The sequence below is a fragment of the Myodes glareolus genome, chromosome 4, assembly GCF_982192425.1.
Source record: "Myodes glareolus chromosome 4, mMyoGla1.1, whole genome shotgun sequence".
NCBI lineage: Eukaryota > Metazoa > Chordata > Mammalia > Rodentia > Cricetidae > Myodes > Myodes glareolus.
The window spans coordinates 10,016,419-10,032,034 of NC_142029.1; the positions used below are offsets into that span (position 1 = coordinate 10,016,419).

The window sequence follows — 15,616 nt, forward strand, 5'->3', positions numbered from 1 at the left end:
CACATGGCAGCCCACAAAGATCTGTAACTCAAGATCTGACACCCTCACACAAACATACATGCCGGCAAAACACCAATGTAAATAAAATAAAAATAAATAAATTAAAGAAATTCAAGGGCTATCCTCAATTCCATAGCCAGTTTGACACCAGAAAGGCTACGAGAGTCCCCATCTCAACAATGACTACAAAACAACTACCACAAAGCCCAAAGCCGGAGCCGGAGAGAAGGCTCAGCAGTTAAGAACACTGCGGCTCTGGCAGAGGACCAGGGATCATTTCCCAGCACCTACAAGGTGGTTCTGGGTCCCCAGTTCCAGGAGACTGGCTGGAGGCTCTCTTCTGGCCTCCAGGGTCCTTGCTTGCTTGTGGTACACATCAACACGCATGTGTCACCATGCCCAGCTAAAATTTCTTTTTTTAAAAGACAACAAAAACTCAAAAAAAAAAAAAAAAAACTAGAACAAAACTGAAGTCAATCAAAGAAAGGAAAAGAAACCAAAGTGAAAATTTATAAAATACCTGTACAGGCCTGCGTGGTGGAAAGATTCGTCACTGCCTTCTGCATATTAACTTTTTTTTTCTTTTCTTTTTCTTTTTTTTTATCTTTTATTTTATGTGCATTGGTGTGAAGGTGTCAGATCCCCTGGAACTGGATTTTCAGACAGTTGTGAGCTGCCATGTGGGTGCTGGAAATTGAACCCGGGTCCTCTGGAAGAGCAGTCAGTGCTCTTAACCGCTGAGCCATTTCTCCAGCCCTTCTTTTTTTTTTTTTTTTTTTTGAGACAGGGACTCACTTGTAACCTTGACTAGTTTAGAATTCAATATGTAGACCAAGGTGGCCTTGAACTCACAAGAGCTCTGCCTGCCTCTACCTTCTGAGTGCTTGGATTAAAAGTATGTGATATTGTACTGTACCTGACCAAAACCCTTTTTTCCAGGATTTATTAATGTATATGAGTGTGTTGTCTGCGTGTATGTGCACCATGCATGCATGTGCCTAGTGCCAGAAGAGGGCGTGGAAACCCCTGGAACTGCAGTTACAGAGGGTTGTGAGCAGCCATAAGGGTGCTGGGAACTGAGCCCAGGTCCTCTGGAAGCAAAGTGACTACTTTTAACCGCTGGGTCAGTTCTCCAGACTGTCTCCTAAAATTATAATAGAAGAGTCCTGTGCTGTCAGCTGGCAATACTGGCCAGGCATGGTGATCAATGTCTCAGACAATTGGGAGGCTGATATAGCATTACTGAGGCTAGCATGAAGAAAAAAGAAAAGATGCCACAGAAAAGGCCTTTCAGTGACCCAAGGTATCACACAAAATTCTTTACCACTGTGTTAAAACTCCAACCTTTATTTTTTATCATTTATCAATCAAATTTTTCTTGAGATCAGGTCTCAAAAATTGTAGCCCTGGCTAGCCTAGAACTCAGTTTCTAGGCCAGGCTGCCCTCAAATACATTTGTCTCTGACTCCTGAGTGTGAGTGTCTGGATTAAAGGAATGTATGGCCATGCCTGGCTTATTTATTTATTTTTGCATCTTCACAGTAGAAACCAGAGTACCACTCTGCAGCCCAGGCTGGCCTAAGCCTTTCAATTTTGCTACCTCAATTTCCCAAATGCTGGCATTTTAGGCTGTGAGACCACACCAAGCTTTAGCCCCTAATTTTATTGCTTTGTCTTTTGAGATAGGATTTCATTATGTATCCAAGGCTGGCCAGGCACTAGATCAAATTCACACCTCTGTCTTAACCTCTCAGTGCTGAGATGTCATGTTTTGTGATGGCATTGTCCAGCTTCTGCCCCTTATTCCTACTGAAACAATGTTCAGGGGCTGTAGAGAAGAAGGATGGGCAGTTAGGAGTGCTTACTGCTCCGGCAGAGGACTGAACTTCTCAGTCCCCCCACCCAGATCAGCAGCTTGCTGGATGCTTCGAACTCCAATTCCAACGTATCCGATGCCTCTTCCTGGTTTCTGTGGACACCTGAACACACACAGGTACAGCAGTAAGTCTTTGCCACCACAGAGGATAACTCGTGTGATCTGCTTCTCTCTGTCCACCACGGGGTCCCAGGGATGGATCTCAGTTTTTCAGGTTTAGCAGCAAGTGCCTTTGACCTGCAGAACCATCTCCTGTGCACAGATGGTCATTTCAAACAATGCTTTTTTTGAGGCATCCCCCAACAATTTCATTACAAACGGGAAAAAGACGTTCTCCTGGTCCTCCGTGCTCCATCTTTGCTTAGTGGCGCTCTGCTCAGTTTTAGAGGACCTCTAGTTTTCTCACTTCCACATCCCAGAAGCAGATGGTCAGAGATCTTCAGCGCTGTTTCAATGGTGAGCAGGGGAGCTCTGCAAACAGCTTCTGTCTTCCTATGAGCTGAAGGCTCTCTGGGTCCGGGAAGCTCTCACCCCAGGAGCAGTCCAGCCTCTAGGGCTCTTCAGCAGTCTATCCAGTAGAATTGAGTCATGGTTTCAGAATGATCTTCCCTGGCTTTTCATAAACAGATAGAATGCAGTATCTAGAATTAAATCCCATCCATATCACAATCCAGGCAGATCGGAGAGTCTCTCTCTTTACATTTTATTTTATTGTTTAATTATGTGTGTCTGTGCCCATGAAACCAGGTGCCCGATGGCAGCAAGAATTTGGATTCCCAGCAGCTGGAGTTACAGGCAGTTCTGAACCACACATGGCCGGTTTGGGGACTTGAACTCTAGTCCTCTTGAAAGACTACAGAACCATCTCTCCAGCTCTTTCATTGCTTTCTTGAGAGGTCTCATGTGGCCCCAGGTCTTGAACTTCTGCGGCTCCAGTGTGTCCATCTTCCTTTTTCCACCATGGTATAACCTACACAGTGAAATTTTATACGCACTTTAGATGGCATTTATTTATGTATTTTACTCATGTGTTAATCTGACATAGGGTCTCCCAGTTCAGGCTCAGATCAATCTTACACAGTTCCTGCTGGATTATAATGGGGACACTACCACGCCCATCTTAAATGGCATTTTTTTAAAGTTTTGAGAGCAGCCTTTCCAAGTCATTTTTCAGAGAGCCTTAGAGTTGCTCTCCTAGAACAGCCTGGGGCACCACCCAGATGGCCTAGAGGCCGTCAGTGGGTCACCTCCTCTTAACAGCTGCCTGGGCTCCCATTAAAACAGAGGGTAACCGGCCCCTCGGATGATCAGAATTCAGATTCGTTTATTTCCACACATCCAACTGCACAACTGTGCGCTGCTTCGACGTCGGTCTCAGCTTTGCAGAGTCCTAGAGAACTGTAAAGGAAAGGGAAGAGAAAAAAGGGGGTGGGGGCTGTGGAGTTGGGCAACCCTAGCTCTCCCGGGCAGTGGCCATCAGCTTCCAAGAGGCAGGGATTCAGAATGAAGTCTTTTTTCTTTTTCTTTCTTTTTTTTCTTTTTCTTTCTTTCTTTTTTTTTTTTTAAAATAAACGGAAGAGTCGCTCTGCGCTCCTCGCCTGGGAGGTTCCAAAGGTCGTCACACTGAGGCCTGGGGGCGATCGTCTCCCCCGCGGCCGGAGCGGGGGAGGACGGTGGTGGGAGGAGGGGAGGCGCACACAAAAGCGGGCCGGGCCAAGAGGGCTAATGTTTCCTGTTTGCCTGGAACCCCCTCCCCGGCCTCCCCTCCCCCACCCCTCCCAGCACTCGGGCGGAAGTGAGTTTGCTCCTTTGGAGATTAAAAGGATTCCGAATTCCGATCAGTCCCAATAACCGGCGTTCCGAGAGGCGGCAAAGCGGAGAAAGAAGGGGACACGCGCGCACACGGTGCCCCCCATTTCAGGGGAGTTGTGCAAAAATAAAACCCAAAGCAACCCAGGAGACCGGGGCACCGGGAGAGCCAGAGCCCGGTAGGCGCAACGCACAGCCGGGGCCACCCGCGTCCCCGCTCGGTGACTCGTTTGCAGGAGGATGACGCAGGCGGGAGCCGCGGGCGGCGTTGGCCACGCGGCTCCTGAAGTGGCCGCGCGGGTCTCTCGCCGGCTCCTCTGATTCCAGCACGCCCGGGAGGGAGGCTCGGTCCCCGAGGCTCCGGGATTGCAGGGGGGACCCGAGCGAGGGTGAAATGGCCCGATGACAAAGGAAATGTGATCCCCCCCTTCGCTGCCCAGGTTTCGGAGAGGACGGCCGTGAGGAGGAGGGGCGCGCGGCGCGCGCGGAACGCGGATAGCATTGCACGACGGCCCCGCGCGGAGCGGGCGGCGGGTACATCCAATATCTTCCCGCCGATGAATAATTCAGGGCGGCCCGCGGGGACCTGCGGCCCCGCGCCGCGGAGCGCCTGAGGCCGGAGAAGGGTCGGAGCGCGCGCTAGAGAGAGCGAGGAGGCCCGGGGACACGCGGGCGCCGGGCCGCGTGGGGCGCGCGTGCGTGTGAGCGCACAGAGATCGCGGCCCGGCTGGGCTGCGCAGAGGCGCGGAGTGCGTGGAGCGCGCGTGCGTACTTGGCACGCGTGCTTCCGCGGGCCGGGGGCCCCCGCACGAGGTGCAGCTGCGCGCTCGAGCCGACCGCGCCGCGGGGGAGGCTGCGTCTCGGCCGCCACGCAGGAGCTCCTGCCGCCGCGTCATGCGGCGGGGCGGCCGGCGTCGCGCGCGGGGACTGGGGCCGCTGCTGCGACTTCGGGGCGTTCTCCCCTCCCTCCAGGAGACTCCATCCGTTTAGCCGGGGGCAAAAGAAAAAAAAAAAGCAACACACGCAAGACTCGTCGGGACCAATTCTCCCCCCTCCCCCGGCGCCGCGGGACCGCATTCCACGGCGGACTTTGTGACTTGGGCGGACGCTCGCTTGCTGCGGAGTGGCGGTGCATGCCCGCCTTGCCGAGGTGGCCCAGAGGTCGCCTCCACCGCGTCCTCGATGCGCTCTGCTGAGTGAGCCGCGCGCCCACCTCCTCGCCGCACGCTCTCTTCCCTCCGGCCCGCCTGCAAATGGCTTCGTTCCCCGAGACCGACTTCCAGATCTGCCTGCTGTGCAAGGAGATGTGCGGCTCGTCCGCGCCGCTCTCCTCCAGCTCGTCCGCCTCGTCGTCGTCCTCGCAGACGTCCACGTCGTCCGCGGGCGGCGGCGGCGGCCCCGGGGCGGCGGCGCGGCGTCTGCACGTCCTGCCCTGCCTGCACGCCTTCTGCCGGCCGTGCCTCGAGGCGCACCGGCTGCCCGCCCCCGGCGGCGCCGGCCCCAGCGAGGCGCTGAAGCTGCGCTGTCCCGTGTGCGACCAGAAAGTGGTCTTAGCCGAGGCGGCGGGCATGGACGCGCTGCCGTCGTCCGCTTTCCTGCTCAGCAACCTGCTGGACGCCGTGGTGGCCACCGCCGACGAGCCGCCGCCCAAGAACGGGCGAGCGGGCGGCGGCCCCGGGGGCGCGGGCGGTCACAGCAACCACCGGCACCACGCGCACCATCCACCCCAGCGCGCCGCCGCTCCGCCGCCGCAGCCGCCTCCCGGCCCGGCCGCCTCCCCCGCGGCGCTGCTGCTGCGCCGACCGCACGGCTGCAGCTCGTGCGACGAGGGCAACGCCGCCTCGTCGCGCTGCCTCGACTGCCAGGAACACCTGTGCGACAACTGTGTCCGCGCGCACCAGCGCGTGCGCCTCACCAAGGACCATTACATCGAGCGCGGTCCGCCGGGGCCAGCGGCCGCCTCCGCGGCGCAGCAGCTCGGGCTCGGGCCGCCCTTCGCGGGCGCGCCCTTTTCCATTCTTTCGGTGTTCCCCGAGCGGCTCGGCTTCTGCCAGCACCACGACGAAGAGGTGAGCGCGCGTGGGACGCGGGCGAGGGGAGGGGATCCTTTTGCAGGGTTGTATCACACCCCCTTTAAGTTCCTCAGAGAACCACAACCTGGTGACATCCTCTTTCCCTGTGTATGTCCTGTTCCAAAACATTGGATTCCCTCCTTTTTTTTTGTTTACTTTTTTTTGTGTTTTTTTTGGGGGCGAGAATCAAACCCAGGGATTTTTGATAGGCAAGTCGTCTACCCATAGACTCCCGGCCGCCGGATTTCCCTGCTTTTTATTTATTTAATTTTTACATTTGGTTATACTCGTGTGTGGAGGTCAGGGGACAACGTTCAGGAATCGGTTTTCTCCCTATTTCTCTTATGGGTCCTGGGGATCGAAGTCGGGTCGATTCAGGTTTTGAGGCAAGTGCCTTTTAATCAGTAAGCCATCTCGCCAGCCCACCTATATTTATTATCTTATTATTTTTTTTCCTGCGTGATGAGATGTGCAGTTGGTGTATCCAGTTAGGCACGAGTTTGGAAGAGATAAGTGTGTTTGGAGTCGTGGACTCCTTTTGTGTGGGCCCGCCAGAGGCCGCCCAACGTGCTAAGAGGCTCTTCGTGGTGGGGAAGGGGTGGTTGAGTGCGGACTTGCTTCCCACGTGTGTGCTGGGTCCGAGGACTTGGATTTTGTTGTCATTTGCACAAGTTGGCATTCTCCGGGTTGTCTGTCTTGGTTGTTGGTAAAAAGCATATGGCTTTTTGAGAACCGAGGAACCCCCGGAATTGACTCCTTAATTTTGCTTCTACAGTTGTTTTATATACTATGTGTAAGGCATGTTCTGGTTGGTGAGTACCCACGTGCAGTGACCATATGGCCTCGTGGGGCTCCTGAGAGACCGACAGAGGCCAGATTGGGACCACCGCCGTTGGGGCTTTGGCGCTGTTCCCAAGCTGGCCCCATCTCCCATCCCGCGGGAACTTGGTCGCCACCCTGCCCATCCACAGGCGCTCTCCACTTGGGCAGCCACCCGCCGGTCGATCCTGGGGGCTGTAGTGCTGTCCTCGGACCTGATTGTCCCTTTGCGCTCTCGATTTCTCCCCGCTCTTTGATACTGGACGGTCACCACGTAGTCCATCCACTAGAAGCTGAGAGCAGAGGCTTGGCGGACCACCCTTGGGTTGGGTAAGCTCGTCTAGCTCTACCTGGAAATATGAGACCCTGTGCGATCGCAGTACTGTCCCTATAGCTGGGAGGAGAGCAGGGATACAGACAAGGCTTTTGCAGTCACGCGTGATTTAGAGTGGGATTGCCGGCACCGCCGCGGCGGGGTCCACTTTTTAACGTGTTATTTGGGGAGGAGGGCGGAGCCACCCTCTGGCCTTAAATTGACTGAGTTAGAAAAGAGTTTGAAATTCGAATGCGAATTTCAAATTTTTAAAAGGTCCCCCCCCCCCCCCAGTGAAGTTCACTTCGGTTTTCAGCCGTGGGTTGACTCCCTTTTTCTCACAGTCGTGACTTGATGTTTCTAGTATGTTCTTTCATTACTTTTAGAAAATCCTTGAGCAGGAAGATGAAGCCAATTCACTTGCAGATTAGGATCAGTGCCAGGACAAGGCCAGGAGTTTGTTTCCACGGAGGGGAAAGAGTTGAAATTTTTATTTATTTTTCTAATTAAATTTTTAGTCAGAGGTGCTCCATTTGGGCTAAGACTGTAGATGTTTGGTGCTGACTGATTTGCGAGAAGCTAACTCAGTGTGTTTATTTTGAGGTAGGGTCTTTTTCTTTAGCCTAGGGTGTCCTGGAACTACGTAACCCAATGCTGAGATTACAGATGGGAGCCACCATGACTGGCTTCACTTCAAAACAAAACATGTTTGAGTAAGCTGACCACAGTGAGTTTCTTAATGGCATCTTCATAGGAGCATTTTCCTAGCTACCTCTTTAATCTCTGGCTTTCTTTTCTTCTGCTTTTGTGTCAATAAATATCTAGCTTTGTGTTTTTCCTTTTTTTCCTTTCTGGTCTTCTCTCTGTCCCCATTTTTTTTTTTTTTTAAAGACAGAGTTTCTCTAGCCCTAACTGTCCTGGAACTCACTCTGTAGTCCATCCTGGCCTCCAACTCAGAGGTCCATCAGCCTCTGCCTCCCACGTGTTGGGATTGAAGGTGTGTGCCACCCCCTCCTGTGTCTCGCCCCATCTTTGAAGCCCCTTATTCCCTCACAGGCCACATTTAGGGAAAGTCGGGCTTTTTGCTAATGTCACCCTGCAGGCGACATGATTTCACTGTTTCTTTGCTCTGTAAATTATCAAACCATGTGAACCGTGTGGGAGAGCGTTTGAGACCAAAGTGAGGCTTGTTTCCATCCTGGGTCCCACCCAGATGCTTTTAAAAGTCCCTTTCAGCACGTGGGGTCAGGGAAGTAAGATGGGAGGCTGTTGAAAGGAACGCCAAGCTTGCTGAGTCTTGAGCAAGGTTCTTCTTTCTCAGTTTTCGGTTAAAGCAAGAAATGGTTAGACGTTTGTTCCTTCTTACTGAATGTGAGGGTGACAGCCTGGTGCTTTGAATAAAAAGACTAACAAGTCTTCTTTTTCCCTCCTGAAGGAAATGATGTCTAGGGGTCCCAGGGAGTTGTTCCTTTAAAAAGTCATTGCCTCGGGCTGGAAAAGTACCTGGGCTCCTTTTTGGGGGTGGGGTGGGTGATTGATACATTGCTGTCTTCACTTTTGGGGAGATGATAGATGGGACCCCCGTCTGGACTTTGGTACACAGAACACCTCACTGCATGAGGTGTTTAAAGGATGTCAAGTTAATTGTGTGTCAACAGGGAGAAATAATTTGGGGTGTCTTTTCCTTCTGGGGATGGTGATGTGGCTCCAGTCCCCTGCCCAGCACCTGACTTTGGGGGAGGGAATGGAGCTTCCCTGGGGAGATGGCCTTGGGGGTATCCCCCAAGCCCTGAATTTAGAAACTGAGACGTGATGTCTGAACGTTTTTTGGTTTAAATAAAAATTAGAAGATCTTGAAAACCTGGAAGGAGCTTGGGAATGGGTTACATCTGCAATCCCAGTGTGAGGCAGGAGCCTGGTGATGAGTTTGGGGCAAGCTGGGCTACAAAGTGAGAGCTTAAAGGACAGGATGCATTTGGTTGGGTTTTCCAGCAAAGGGAGACATGCTTGCTCTGGCTTTTGGCTAGTTCTGAGCCTGAGAGCCAGTTAGTCCCTAGAGGCACTGCGCACCTCAGGGATAGGGTAGAGGTTTCTCGTCCTAGGGACCGAGCCCCACGGCCACACATCTTGAAACTGCTAGTGCCTTGGGAACATCTCACTACTCTTTCTGAGGTCTGCAGCAGAGGTGGCTGCTACCATAGCCTTCCCAGCGGGCCACCTAGGATGGGGGCCTTTCGCTTTCTTTAGAAGTCTTTCTTTAGAAGTTGTACTGGGAAGGAAATCGGTGTGTGTCTCAGAACTGGGCAGCAAGCACACCTGGTTAAAATGGCAGGACTCCTGGGGACTCGCAGGGGACAGGGTGATGATGTTGCCATCCTGATCTCAGGGGAACACTATGGTGGCAATATTGTTCCTAGCGATGGGAGGGAGGTTGGCTGGGATTTTACAGAAAATGAACTTTGAAATTTAGGGTTGAAGGTGAATGAAGGTCGTCCTCAGGGAGTTCAGCCGGAAACTGGGTTCCTGAAAGATCCAGAATTAAACTGATTTAACTCAAGAATATAGGGTCTTCCTGGGACTCTCTGATCTGGCTAAGTTCTTCCACTTCAAACAAGGCAATTTGCTGTGTAAAATAATTTGTTGTGTGAGTTCCTGTCTCCGATCCTAGAGTGAGCATCATGCCTGTATCCTGCATCGTTGTTGTTTTGCGTACTCAGGATGAAGCTGCTTTTAGTGTTCAGGAACTCAGTGTGTGTGGGGTGTGCACGCGTGTGTTTTAAATCATGCATTTTTAAAAAAACGTGTGAATTACAAAATCCATGAAAAATGGGTTTTAAAACCATACAATTTTGTTTCTCATTTATACGTGAATGTCAAAGTAGTTGGTTCCTTTCTTCTCTCTTTCTTGGTTTTAAGTCAGGACCTCCCATGCTGGTCTCCACTCACCCTGATTCTCCTGCCTCAGCAGGCCAAAGGGTGCTAAGATTACAGTGTCAAAACCAAACCAGAATCCACTCTCCTACCTTTCTTCATCCATCCATCTCTGGAGGTCAGATTTACGGTAAACTTCCTACCAAAAAAATGAGATTTAAATTGGAATGTCATTGGTTGGAGAGGGCTGGAGGTTCCCAGGTCACAGTGCATGCATCTCGTCTGTGGGCTACAAAAGTAAACTCTGAATACCTCAAAAGTGATAACAGCGGCTGTGGTTCAGAAAATATTTTAATATAAAAACTTGGCCCGGCTGTTGCTGGCTGCTAAACTTTGGACTATTTATTGAAGTGCAGAGAGAGTGGGATTTCATTGGTGTGCTTTGCCAGTCCTTGAGCTTGATGAGGCTACCTCAGATACATGGAAGGCCGTAAACTGGAACACAGAGGCTGTGGTATCTGCATGGTGTGGGACCTAGCTGTACGTGCCTCTGAAATTATCTCAAGGAGGGAAGATTCTTGTTTTGGAACTCATGGACATGATAGTTTATAAAAATTGGTTGTCAGTGTTTGGATTGTGTCTTGGATATCAGTGAAGGCGTTTCTAGGGGGAAGGAGAATTTTACAGGCTCCACTGACTGTCCTTTATCAAAGTTAACCTTTTAAATTTAGTTGGATCTGGACTAGAGAAACCTTAGGGTTTAGAGACCCTACTCTGGTGGTGTTCCCTTTTGTTTTGGTCACTAGGTTTTAGAAAAGAGCCCAGCCCTTCAGACGCAGGAGGCTACTACAGTGTCTAGTTTGTTAAAAACACCCCTTAAAATGATCTCAACGAGTCAGTTGCTGAGACCACCCTTTACCTTTTTTTTTTTTTTTAAATTTCATGTGCGTTGGTGCTTTTGGCTGAACCTATGCCTGTGTGAAAGTGTTGGATCCTCTGGAGCTGGAGTTACAGTTGTGAGCTGCCATGTGGGTGCTGGGGATTAAACCTGGGTCTTCTGGAAGAGCAGCCAATGCTTTAATAAACTGCTGAGCCGTAGCCCCGCAGCCCTTATCTTCTAAAGCACAGCTTGGTTGTATCTGCCCTTGTTTGTGGGAACTAATTTGGGGTTTTGTTTTTTGAGGTATGAAGATTCGAACGTGTATTCTTCTAACTTGAGATTCTGATTTGTTCTCCCGTCTTGTTTGTTGACTGCAGCCAGGGTCTGCTATGTTCTGGGCTGACTTCAGATTCAGTTCCGGCCTCAGCCCCCAAGCCTGCATCGCTCAGCAGGGCCCCTTATTTCACTAGCCTCCAGTTCTAAAGTGTAGTCCCCTCCTGTGCTCAGAGTCACATGGCTTGCTTACTCTTGCTGTTTCTCCATCCAGTTCCAAACATAGGTCAAGGTTTATTGTAGCTGGGTTCATTCTTAGTAAATACTGGTAGGTCATTGGGATGAGTTTTAGCTCATGTTTGCAGTTTCAAAATACTGCCCCCCCCCAACAGAAGCATATGGCACCTCAAGGCTGTTTTTATTTCTCTGTTTGGGAAGACAAGAGGTTACCAGTAAGAGTGACAGTTCTGTCCTGGCCGCCTGGAGACCCTCCTGCTCCTCTCTCTCCCTGCCTTACCAAACTCAGCAGTTCCTCCTGGGTGGTGTAAGCACCTCTGCCACTTTGGGTGTGTTCTTAACCACCTTCTGCTTGAATCTTTGAGGGAACCTGGGTAGCCAGAAGTGGACTTGGAACCCAGGTCCTCAGCTGTTATCAAAAGCAGTCTCTCCAATGCCTTTGTTTAGTTTGAAATCAAATGAATTAGCAGGTTTGGGGCAGTGAACAAGGTGTTGGATATTTGCATCTGAAAGTGACTTAGCGGCCCTCCCTGTACAAAAATGTGAAAATTGTTTACAACTGCTTTTAAAAGAAAAACAGATGGAGGGGACATGGAATAGCTGGATTCTTGTTTAGGGGAGGTCCTCTTACACCTAAACCTACTGAGTATTTTTTGAGAGCTCGATATTAGGTTACTAATGGGCTAGTGTTTGTTCGTAAAGTAGATTTCTCAAATCAGTTTTAAATTCCGCTCAGATCAACCTCACCTAGTGAGGGGTTCCCTCTCCCAGCAGGGATCCCAGTTTAATTATCATGAATCCCTACCTCAAACTTTGCCAGTTCCTCAAACCAGGTGCTTCTGGGGGAGGTGATCTCTCAGGATGCCTGCTTTCTGTAATTGTGTGTCAGCGAGTTGACTGGGGATGGGGGCTGTTTGTCTTGAATGGTCTGTTAATTCTGAGCCATCTTTCCAGCCCCAAGACTTTTGTTGTTGTTATTGTTGGTTTTGTTTTTTGCTTTTTTGAGATGGGGTTTCTCTGTGTAATAGCCCTGTTCAGGAACTCGCTCTATCTGGAACTCTGTAGACCAGGCTGGCCTTAAACTCACAGAGAGCCATCCACCTGCCTCTGCCTCCCAAGTGCTGGGATTAAAGGTGTGCGCCACCACTGCCCGGCTGTTTTGCTTTTTTGATATAGCTCGTTGGCTGGTGCATACCACCAGATTCTGCCTTTGTTAATTTTTTAAAATTTACATTTTTTTAATGTGTGTGAGTGTTTTGCTTTTTATGTTTGTATACTACACATGCCTGGTGCTGATGGAGGCCAGAAGAGGGTGTTGGATGTCCTAGGACTGGATTTATAGGTGATTGTGAGCCACCATGTGGGTGTTGGGAATTGAACCAGGGTTCTGGAAGTGCTGAGCCATCTCTCCAGCCCCTCTTATTTGACTGAAGTCATTTCTCTGTGAGTGGTTTCTTGCAATAGCGTGTGTTGGTCAGCGGTAACAATCAGGAGCAGAAAAGCACAGAATGAAAGGACAGCGCCTCATGGCTTTGCCTCTCTGGGACATTTTGTTTGTGGGAGCTGTGTCTTGGATTTTGGAGCATAAGTAGGTGAGGAGCCTGTGTATCTTACCTGTCACCAGCCTCATCATACTACTTAAGGAATGTTTGACTAGTTGCTTTAGAGCCATAACCTTTCACAGATTTAAAAAAAAAAATGCCTGTTTCCTGGGACCGGAGAGATGCTCATCCCTTAAGCCTTGGAGTTAAGTACCTAGCACCCAGGCCTGCAGGTCTCAGCTGGCCTCTGGGAATCCATACTCCCGTGCAGTGACAGACCTGTGTGGTGTGGCTCATGGACCAACCCACTTTCCCTCAGTGCCACTTATCCTGGAGCTGAGACAGGAGGGACTAGAGGCTAGACTGGACCTGCGTCTTAAAAAGCAAAATAAATGCTTCATATTTTGTTACTAAACACCTTGATGTACAGGCCAATTCAGTTTGTTCTGTCCTTTCCCTTGGGCATGGAAGCCCAGGCCTCCTGCAAGCGGAGAGCTGCACCCCCATGAGACACAGCAGTGCGGTTGGTGTGTTGGACATTTTAACACCTGAAGTTTCATTCGGTCTATGCTCTCCAGGATCAGTGCCAAAGGGAGAGCAGGTTGATTTAGAATCCATTGTAGGCTTCTAGCCAATGTCTTTCCCAATGTATGTAAGTGTGGGGTAATAAAAACAGATATAATAAAGATAAATAATGCATTGGTGTCTGTGTGTGTGCATGATGTGCGTGAGGCACATGTGGAGGTCAGAGGACAAGTTTGTGGGTGGGGTTTGTTCCCTCCGTAGAGCAGTCTGGTCTCTGGGACATCCACTCACCTCTGCCTCCAGAGTGCTGGGACTACAGATGGGCCTGGCCTAGAGAGATGGAGCCAGGTCACCCGGCTTACTCACTGAGCTGGAGCCAGCTTATTGGTTAAGACATCTGTAGCTTCAGGATTGTGCAAGGCTTGCAGGTGTGATTCTTGCCTCCCAGGTTCTACTTCTGTTCCTTAAGACGATAGTTTGTAGTTAGCTGTACCTGTCATTCCGGCTGAGGCAGGAGGATTGAAAGTTCCCAGGTCATTCTGGGTTACAGAGCAAGGCTCCTGCTTTTGGGGTAAAAGTTTCTGGCTGATGGCCACAGCGATACTCTGAAATGCTTCGGATGGCTCTCTTAGCCTTTCTCCCTGTGTCTGGGATGTCTGTCTTCACACAGCCTGTGGGCTGGAGAGGAACGGGAACTGGGCAGGAGGTCTGGAGGTCTCAGCCTTCCCAGCCTGGCTGCTGTACTTTTGTGTGATCTGTTCTGTGAAACCTGAACTGCTGAGGAGCCTGGTGGGGCCTGGCAGGTTCAGGTGAGTTGGTGGGGCTGGAAGTCTGGGAGAATGAGAGGGGATTTCGATGTTGGCTGTGGGGGTTTCTACAGAGCCCCTTGTGGGTGGTGTCCAGGGAATGTGTCATAATAGAGACCTTCTCCCACCTTTAGGAAGGTACAAAGTTCTGCCTCTTTTCTGGAGTGTGGTGGACTATATTTGAGTGTATCCGTTAGGAAGCCAGATCTTGATCGAACTAAGGCTGATTCTTGTAATCCCAGCACCCAGGAAGCAGGGGCAGGAGAGTTGCTGGAAATTCAAGACCAAGCCAAGGATAATGAGGAGGAGCTTGCCTAGGTAGGACCAGTGGGGTAGCAGAGCTAGTAAAGATGATGTCCTCCAAACCTGAAGAAGAACTGAGTTCAGTTCCCCAGACCCCATTTGGCAAATGACCCTTGCTGGTTGTCACCTGACTGCCCTGTTTGTCAGGGAGTGGGTGCAAATAAAAGCAAACTGTGGGAAGCTCCTTCCTACCTGGGTAGAAAGGAGTGGATTCCACCTAGCAGTCCTGAGGTGGGGTCCTGGGGCTGCTCAGTTTGTGCTGAGTGAGTGGCTCAGCTCCTGGATCATTGCTGGCAAGGCATGGTAGAATGTGAAGTCAAGTATGGTGGCTTGGCACAGGGTGGTCAAGAGCCTGGCATGGTGGCCCAAGCCTGTAATCTCAGTATCACAAGACTTATATTTCCTTATGGCCTCACACACGTGAACCTGGAGAATTTGTTCGTGTCCAACGTGTGGGAGCAGCTCAATCAGACCAGGCCTCGCTGGGGACTCCCTTAGCCCACGGAGCTGCGCGAGCCCTCCGGATTCCATTGTTGTATTTATTTATAGTCTTTCCCGATTGAAGGAAGGGTGGACACGAGTGCGGAGCTTTGTCCTCTGCCCTGTGGGTTGCTGCCCCTGGAAGACGGGGGAATGTGCAGGTTCCAGAGATGAAATTTGGTGTGGCGGGAGGTTACCGCCTTGAGATGGAGAGAATCCGGGCAGGTTGCAGGAAGGAAGGCACTCAGGATGGGAGCCCCTCTCCATCCAGTGGGTTTGCTTGCTGCTGCCTCTTGTGGGCTTGGTTAGAGGGCTAGCCTCTACTAACGACGTGCCCCAGTGGCTCCCTATTTGGGTGGGTCTGTTCACCATTTAGCATAGATTTCAGCCCATTTGGCAACACCTGTTGGTAAAAATTGCTTTAGCCAAAATACAGAAGAGATTGTCCCCTTTGTCTCCTCTCCAGCTGGCTGCCTCAGGATCTTTCCTCCATCTGTGTGTTTGGCTTCTCTAGGATGTTATGAAGAGGGAATTTTGGATTGCATTTGGCTCACCCTTTGTGCAATGGGGAGGGGCTTAGTGTGGCTCACTTTTCTAGCCCTTAAATATTTTTTCCCACCCTGAGACAGGGTTTCTTTGTTAACAGCCCTGGATGTCCTGGAGCTAGCTCTGTAGATCAGGCTGGCCTCAAACTCACAGAGATCCACCTGCCACTGCCGCCCAGCTAAAAAAGATTTTTAAAAGCATTCTTGTTATTTTTTATTATTTTACGTTTATGGGTATTTTGCTTGTATATATATTTGGAGCATGT

The 15,616-nt window shown here is 50.8% G+C and overlaps 1 protein-coding gene across 1 annotated transcript in view; it reads left to right on the forward strand.

Moving 5' to 3' along the window:
* The first annotated feature begins 4,796 nt into the window (after positions 1-4,796).
* Trim71 (tripartite motif containing 71) overlaps positions 4,797-15,616 on the forward strand; it is a 54,542-nt gene continuing 43,722 nt past the window's right edge. Inside the window, exon 1 of the mRNA XM_085688992.2 lies at positions 4,797-5,754. Coding sequence (XP_085545118.2) covers positions 4,939-5,754 — 816 coding nt within the window. The 5' untranslated portion in view covers positions 4,797-4,938. The remainder of the gene's footprint in view (positions 5,755-15,616) is intronic.